The sequence below is a fragment of the Perca flavescens genome, chromosome 16, assembly GCF_004354835.1.
Source record: "Perca flavescens isolate YP-PL-M2 chromosome 16, PFLA_1.0, whole genome shotgun sequence".
Classification (NCBI taxonomy): Eukaryota; Metazoa; Chordata; class Actinopteri; order Perciformes; family Percidae; genus Perca; species Perca flavescens.
In genome coordinates, this window is record NC_041346.1 from 2,774,999 (window position 1) to 2,783,766 (window position 8,768).

Here is an 8,768-nt window from a genome sequence, read left to right on the forward strand (position 1 = left end):
CCCGGTAAAATCCAAAAGGTGACATTGGCATGTGAAATATACTGCTGGTTAATCATTAGCCAGCAGCTAAAACCTACTAACGTTAGCCGCTAATGTTAGCTTGCTGGCTCACTAGCTAACTGGTCAGCTAGCTACCAATACAGATTGAATCAAGAAAAACATAATTATGTTGGGGAAACTGCAGCTATTTTATTAGCATGACATGAATAAACGTTACTAAACTCGTCCGTGAACAGATGCATTCTAATTGACGATAGTGTTTAGCAATCAAAACTCCCATAATTCCACGCAACTTCCCAACGTCATCAAACGTCTGTGTTTACAATCCGTTGTTTTGGTTGAAAGACCGCTAGCGGCAGAAAGTTACATATTGTACGTTTAAGTGAGTTTAACACTGGATATCAGTATCATCTCTGTGGGTCCAGTACAGAGAGAGGTCCAGGACATATTAGCCTAGCTTATCACAAAGACTGGAAACAGCTAGACTTGCCCCATGGCAAGAAAACCGGAAACCCCTTTATTGGATATAAAAGGTATTGTACATTATAAAAAGAAAATAAATCCAAGTGTAAATGAATCCAAGAGGCATTCTAGATCAATTTAAAAGATGATTGCTCAACGCCTGTAAGAAATAAAAATAATCAGTCAAGCTGGCTATGCTTTATGAGGATACAAATCATAGTTGAATTATAGTTGTGTTTAGTGGAAGAGCACTGTGACAGCTTAGTCATGCAAAATGACAAAAGGATACTGTTGTACGTGCAGAAAGCAGCACTGTATGACAGTGGTCAGAAATCAACAAGAGTGCAGCAACAAAGTTGATATCAGTTTGACCATGAGAATAAGTTACTCCTCAACCTGTGACAGGCAACAGCGGCACATTGTTCTCTCTGACCATCAGCATAGTTAAAGTCTGCTAAGAACTGATGAAAAGGGTGTGTGCCAAAAGACTGGGACCAGTCTGTGCACCATCCAGGGGAGGCTAAGTCTAAACCACGGTACTCCTCCAACTTTTAATAAACAAATCAAAATGCTCTTAGAGACTGATATAGGAATTCATGTATAAGCCAGAAAAATTCAGTCTGATGAGAGAAGCCTGTGTGCCTGCTCAATTGGACCCGTGTACACGTTTATGCTCTTATGATTTTACTTAAATAAATACTTGTTAAACTTTTAAATCCTCTCCTTGCCTACTTAGTGGATTTTGAAATGCACAAAGTGAAACGATCCACTAAGTGGCGCCAGAGGACTTTCCCCTGAATCGAGCAGACAGGACGGACTCCAGTTTTTCCTTCACTCAAAACAGCGCGCTGTCAAAAATAAGGTAAGCAGAGACCTGTTAATATCTAACTTCTGCACATTGAGCATAACCAAATTTTTGAGTGAAGAAGAACAAGAGTGCCGTTGGTAAATTGAATGAAATCTTAAGAGTATTAAAGAAAACTAAACAGTAAAACGAAATTATGTTTAAAATTACGAAAATTAGATCTAAAGAAAGCCTGTAAACAGCTCCTGGTCCGCCGTGACCGGGGAGTTGGGCAACAAAAAATAAATCTAAATTAGCCTGTAAAAAGCTCCTGGTCCGCCGTGACCGGGGAGTTGGGCAACAAAAAATAAATCTAAATTAGCCTGTAAAAAGCTCTTGGTCCACTGTGATCGGAGAGTTGGGCAACAAAAATTAAATCTAAATTAGACCTGTAAAAAGCTCTTGGTTCATTGAGACCGGAGAGTTGGGCAAAACTAAAATCAAAGAGGTAAACCTTCGAAGGTTCAATGGTCTGACGAGACCTATAAATTGGCTATAAGAGACTTGTAAAAAGCTTTTGATCTACAACTGGTCGGAAACTTGAGTACATTGGGTGAAATAAAACCGTAAAAAGCTCTTGGTTAGAAAAATCGGAGAGTTGGTTTAATTTGACTTAATTAGAGGAATCGCAGTCGGTTGGTTGGTAGATACTGTAAAAAGCCAATGGTTGGTTATTCAATGCAATGACAGAAAACGTTTTACATTTCGATACGGAGGCAGATTTTGAAATATATTGTGAAGAGAATAAAATTACTAGAGCACTGTTTGATTTTGAGGTATACTGTGAAGAGGATAAAATTAATAAGGCACAGCTTGAAGTAGAAACAATTACTAGTGAAGGTTCATTGTGTGAAGTTTCCAAACGGACAGGGGAGAACACTTTAGGAAAAGAGTGAAACAGTAACAGGTAGTGGTGACGAAGTGAGTTTAGAGCTAGACTCAGATTTTGAGAGCAACATACAGCAGGACAAGAGACAGACTGATGTTACAGAGTCAAATTGACACTTTGAAAAGCAGAGACAATTGTTCGTTGAAAATATATACGGTTTCTTATATATAGTGTGTTTCGGGTGCTGTTGGGAACTGTATCATGGCATAAAGAAGTGAAAGATTGTGCATACAGTGCTGAAATGGAAGAACTGAAAGCTTTTCTGTTGGTGAAACTAGGGGGGGCAGCAGAAACAATGGGTTGAGACAGGGAAAAAAATACTCTAAGTGGGAAAGGAAGGACTGTTGGCAGACATAGGGAGAGATGAGAGTGTATTGAGAACTTTGAATATCAGAGCAGAGAGTCAGGCACGAGTGGCAGACACAGAATGGAAAGGGAAAGGGAGTAGTAGGTGGGGGGCCTGCATGGGGGCGTAAACAAAAGAAGGCTGTGGAGAAAGATGTCACAAGGGCGCTGACTGAACTGCTGGGTAAACTGAAAAGGAAAAATGATAAGTTGGCAACATCTGGTGGCACAACTGAAGTAGTACCAGAAAAGACTAATAATAACCCAACCACAGCCACTGCCAGCGTGTACCCTTCCCTACCACAACCAACAGCAACTCCATCCTACGAGGCTATAACAGTGGTTCAAGCTCCTGTGGTGCCAGTAAAGAGAGGTGTGCTGGAAGTGAATGGAGGAGTTCTGGATCTGGACATCCCCCAACACAACGACCTGGCAAATCTGGTGAAATGCACAGCCAACCTGACTGACACAATTGACAAACACCAGAGCAGAAATGAGCCAGCTCAAGGGGGAATCCATGGTTGGGACACAGTCACCATCAGGCCAAGGACCCCCAGGACAATACACTGCATCACTCCAACTGCCACCATCACAATCAACGCCTCAACTCCTGCCCCAACCTCAGTCCCAGAGCACTCCTAGAGGGGGTCTGCAAGTGAGACCACCTTTTGATCGATTTGTAAATGAGTATGCCCCCTCAGATAAAGGCTCCCAACACTCTGACTATACCTTCTCCAGCCACACCTCAGCAGTTAGCTTGAAGGAATCTGACGTATCCTCTACTGACGATGAAGATGAACAGCAACACAGAATTATAAAACACTTCACCAAAAGGGGTCCCCCACACGATGGAGGCATGCAGAAACTTCAGCTGCAAGGTGTGTTTGAAGGAGAAGCGAAGGTCATGGATGAAGCAAGAAGAGTATATGACCTGAGAGACAGACCCCAAAAAGGGGGGGCTGGGGCTTTAACCCAGTGAGGTCATCTGGAAACCACAATACAGACTCTCCCAAGACCAAACTGAAGGCATCTCTCCTACTGTCGCTGGGCTCTTGGAGTTCTAGTCCCCACCTGGAGTGACTGGAACACACCTCTGTTTCCTGTGACAAAAGGACCTGGAAAAGGATGGAGAATGGTGCAGGACATCAGACCCATCAACCAAGCCACGGTGCCAGATGTTCGGCCTGTTCCAGACCCATACTTGGCTCTACAGAACATACATAATTCTCACAGTTTTTTTCACTGTCATTGACCTGGCCAATGCCTTCTTCTGCATCCCACTCCACCATGACTCTCAACACATATTTTCTTTCACCTTCTGTGGCACCCAGTACACCTACACCAGAATGCCCCAAGGCTACAGAGACTCTCCTGGCATTTTCAATGACGTACTCAGAGAACACCTAACCCAAATCTCTCTGCCAGAAGACGTCATCCTGCTCCAATATGTGGATGACATTCTCATTGGTACACCCTCCGCTGAGCACTGCCTGCAAGCTACAGGAACCATCCTGTCATTTCTTGCATCCAAAGGTTATAAGGTCAAGAAGGAAAAAGTCCAGTGTTGCAGGAGGAAGGTTGCCTTCCTGGGAAGAGAAGTCTCTGCCACAGGTCAGACCCTATCCAGCCAACATCGAGAATCCATTCTCCAGCATCCTCGCCCAGAAACAGTACAGGACATGTTGTCTTTCCTGGGTTTGACGGGGTACAGCAGAAACTATATCCCTGATTACACCCTCCTCATCCAACCACTCAGAGACCTAGTGGCTGAAGCTGGAAACAGAAACCTAAATGCTCTCCTCCAATGGTCTCCTGAAGCTGAAACTGCCTTCTTCCTCACTAAGGAAGCACTCTCCCAGGCCCCCATATTGGCTGCACCTGACTACACCATTCCATTTCATCTTGATGTTTCTGTCAAGAACGGACATGTTCATGCTGCTCTTTTCCAGAAAAAAGGGGGAGACAGGTTAGTGCTAACCTACCACAGCTCGAAATTGGACACTATTGAACAAGGACAAACATCCTGTGCTCAACATCTGGCTGCAATATCGAAAGCTGTCCAAAAAACTACCCACCTGGTCATGCATCACCCATTGCAGATCCACACGGACCACGGAGTGACCGCAGTCCTGCAGAGCAATGCATTCACGTTCAGTACTGAACGAAAACTGAAAATACAGAAGGAGCTGAGACAACCCCACATCACTTTTGTAACCTCAGCCATCAATTTGGCAGACAAAATGGGACACGGAAAGCCCCACAGCTGTGAAGAAGTGGCAGCACAAGAACTGAAACTCAGGCCAGACCTGAAAAACGAACCTCTGCCAGATGCACAACATTGGCTGTACACAGATGGATGCTGCTACAAAGGAGAAAATGGAAATGTGGCTGCTTATGCGGTGATGGAACAACACGCAGATGGTACACACACCGAAGTGGACTCAGGAATAATACCACAACCTGCATCAGCACAAATGGCTGAAATATTGGCACTCACAAAAGCACTGCAGTGGTCAGAAGGGAAAAGGGTCAATATCTACACAGACTCAGCATACGCACATGGAGCGGTGCATATAGATGGACCACAATGGCAGAAGAGGAATTTCCTGACCACCAGCAAGACTCCTGTCAAGCACAAGGATCAACTGGTAACCCTACTGGAAGCAGTAAAAGCGCCAGCAGCAGTGGCAATAATGAAGTGCAAAGGACATGCCAAAGCAGACACAAGGGTGGCAAAAGGAAATGAAGCAGCAGACCAAAGAGCCAAAGAAGTTGGAGGGTACACTCCCAGACAAATGACACTGCAACCAGAGGGAGGACCAACAGAACTAACCACAGAAAACATAAATGACATCCAAGAAGAGACCGGACCATATGAACATTCAGAATGGCAGAGAAAAGGAGCATGCAAGGATAAAGACTGCATTTGGAGGTCACACACTGGACACATAGTGGCTCCGGCAAAGCTATGTTGACTATTGTTCCCAACCATGCACGGCCCCACCCATGAGGGAACCAGAAGAACCCTTACAAACATGAAAGAACTATGGTGGCACTCAGATACACAGATATGGGTCAGTTTATCATCCACAATCACAGGGATTAGTGGAGAGGGCCAACCAGACACAGAAAAGAAAAATCGCTAAAGCATGTGAAGGTACAAAACTAACATGGGTAGAAGCACTGCCGTTAGCTCTTATGTCCATGCGCAGTTCCCCAGGATCCGACACACACTTATCTCCTCATGAGTTACTGACTGGAAGAAAAATGCCAGGCCCACCCAGGGATGGAGGTCATATGCCATCCCTGGATGTGTGTAAACAAGAATATGATGACTACATGAAGGCATTGACCAGTCTTACTTCAGTTTTATCTGAACAGGTCGCCAGAGCACAGACCCCGGGAGAAGAGGAGCCCCGGAGCAGTGTCAAGGTAGGTGACTGGGTGCGAGTGAAAGTCCACAAGAGAAAGTGGACCGAGCCCAGGTGGCTTGGACCGTATGAAGTGAGGGAGGTTACCTCACACTCTGTCCAAGTAAAAGGCCGGGCAGGAGCTGCTTGGCACCACCTGACACATTGTGCCCCAGCACCTACACCTTCCCGTGATTTGAGGGAAGTTAGAGCTGATTTGATCAACAATGCCGCTCCCATTCAAACTTAGGCAATCAGGCCAAGGGAGTGAACCCAGACAAAAATACTACTATGGATGCACATGGAAGGTCTGGGTAGGTATGCTAATATCTACAGCCATACTCGTTATGTTGTTATTTTGGTTCATAGATACCAAATATGACAGAGGAAGGTTCAGGTGACTAGAACAAAGGGACAGATCACATTGTCATTTATTAGGGGATACACAAGCACAGCCCTATTAGACCTATGCGACATAGTGCCATGCACCACCAAAGACAGAAGAGAGGAAGTTATATACAGTACATATGCGTCATGACCAACTCAGACAAGTGGTGTAGCAGTTGGAAGTGTGCCATAGCTAACACAGGCTCAGATTGGGGAAATGTGGGATGTGAACCATATGATACAATGCACCTTACGATAACACATAGGGACCTGAAATCCAGACTGAGTGTAGGTAGAAAGCAGGAAGGACGATGCCAGGAACAGAAATGTAATCCTATATATGTGATGTTGAAGGATCCAAAACCAGAGGATGCAGGGACTTATGTTATGGGATTGTATGCTGAAGGGAAAGATCCATTAGGACAGTTCATCATTCGAGTCACAGACCCATGGAGTAATAATACACCGTCCACATCCATTACTGCCCAGGTTGACGCAATGAACACAGGTATGGGTGTCCTGAAAGACTCTAAAGGGCCATTAGTAAAATATTTGAACCTAGAGGACTTTACCATTGAGGAAAGGTTGGAGATGGAAACTGGTTTCACACCCTCAGGTAACACGTGGCTCAAAATGATGAAATATACTGCTAGAACGCATAAAATGTCTGACTGTGTTATCTGTGCTAAAGCAAGACCTCATTTGGGGACAGTACCATTCCCACTCTCACCTGTGGACGACCTTATTGGTTATAATTGTATGTTAAGTCTTTACAGTGATGTGACCATGGAAAGTGATGTCTGCAGGACCCTGTCTCTCCTGTATCCCAGAGTGTGTGCAATACAACCGCCTCCAGGAGTGGTCGCCTACCCTCGTAACTATACTTGCATCACACAACCCGACAGCTCTACCATGAATGTGGGACACCTACCAAAGAAGTTTTGTATGTACACCTACAACACATCTTCGTTCGTTCCCAATGTCACACAGTCAATGTTTAACAATCAGAGTAAGGGACTCGCTGATGTCTGGTGGATGTGTGGGACACAGCCCCGCCTTAGACCATCCTTACCTGCTAAATGGGGGGGAACCTGCGCCTAAGTGTCCCTATTATTGCCGATTACCATGCTTCCTATTAGCGCAGGGAAGCTAGAGGAGACAGTACAGTCTACCTACCACAAACATTCCTTGAAGAGGGCTAAAAGAGACACTGACTTGGGTTTTGGTACATGGGGAGATCCAAGCACCCCGTTCGGGTCTATAGATAGTACGGTGTATATAGATGCAATTGGAATACCAAGGGGTGTACCAGAGGAGTTCAAAGCTCAGAATCAGATAGCAAAGGGTTTTGAGTCTATACTGCCCTGGATAACTACAAACAAGAATGTGGACTGGATACATTATATATACTACAACCAGCAGAGGTTTTTGAACCGGACTAGGGATGGCCTGAGGGGTGTGTCCGAACAATTAGCCACCTCCTCACTCATGGCATTTCAGAACCGTATGGCACTGGACATGTTGTTGGCAGAAAAAGGGGGTGTGTGTTTGGAGATGCTTGTTGTACATTTATTCTCAATAATACTGCCCCGGATGGTAGCATCACTAGAGCCTTGGAGGGGTTGACCTCTCTAGCCAATGAACTAGCAGAGAACTCAGGTGTGGCTGAAAACCCCATCACCAGTTGGCTGGAGGACGTTTTTGGCAAATACAAAGCAATTGTGCTCTCCATGCTTATGTCCGTGGCAGTGGTTGTGGGCATATTGGTGTGTTGTGGATGCTGTTGCATCCCTTGTTGTCGCACTCTGGTGAACAGATGGATTGATGTGGCACTGACCAAAAAAGATCCCCAGAAAGATGCTCCTCCAGCCTACTCCATGCTCCTGTTGGGGATGGAGGATGGTGATGAGACTGATTCGGACAATGAAGGAAGTGAATCACCAATGTAATGCTATGCTATATTAATCTTGCTTCTTCTTCCGCTAGTGCGGCCAATTATTTACCAGTTTCAGGGCCATATAATCCTAAGCTTAGTAGTATTCACACCTGAGGTGTGAAAAGGGGGATCTGTAAGAAATAAAAATAATCAGTCAAGCTGGCTATGCTTTATGAGGATACAAATCATAGTTGAATTATAGTTGTGTTTAGTGGAAGAGCACTGTGACAGCTTAGTCACATGCAAAATGCAAAATGAGAAAAGAATACTGTTGTACGTGCAGAAAGCAGCACTGTATGACGGTGGTCAGAAAGCAACAAGAGTGCAGCAACAAAGTTAATATCAGTTTGATATCAGTTTGACCATGAGAATAAGTTACTCCTCAACCTGTGACAGGCAACAGCGGCGCATTGTTCTCTCTGACCATCAGCATAGTTAAAGTCTGCCTAACAACTGATGAAGAGGGCGTGTGCCAAAAGACTGGGACCAGTCTGT

The 8,768-nt window shown here is 44.9% G+C and overlaps 1 protein-coding gene across 1 annotated transcript; it reads left to right on the forward strand.

The window, feature by feature from the left end:
- Positions 1-1,262: 1,262 nt before the first annotated feature.
- On the forward strand, positions 1,263-8,478 carry LOC114571127 (uncharacterized). The gene is made up of 2 exons (XM_028601941.1): positions 1,263-1,324; positions 5,922-8,478. The coding sequence occupies exon 2, from the start codon at positions 6,419-6,421 to the stop codon at positions 7,436-7,438; it is 1,020 nt and encodes a 339-aa protein (XP_028457742.1). The 5' UTR covers positions 1,263-1,324; positions 5,922-6,418; the 3' UTR covers positions 7,439-8,478.
- Positions 8,479-8,768: the final 290 nt, after the last annotated feature.

Excerpts from the sequence above, each read along its gene's own strand:
- LOC114571127 (XM_028601941.1), top strand. The coding sequence starts at position 6,419 with ATGCGACATAGTGCCATGCACCACCAAAGACAGAAGAGAGGAAGTTAT.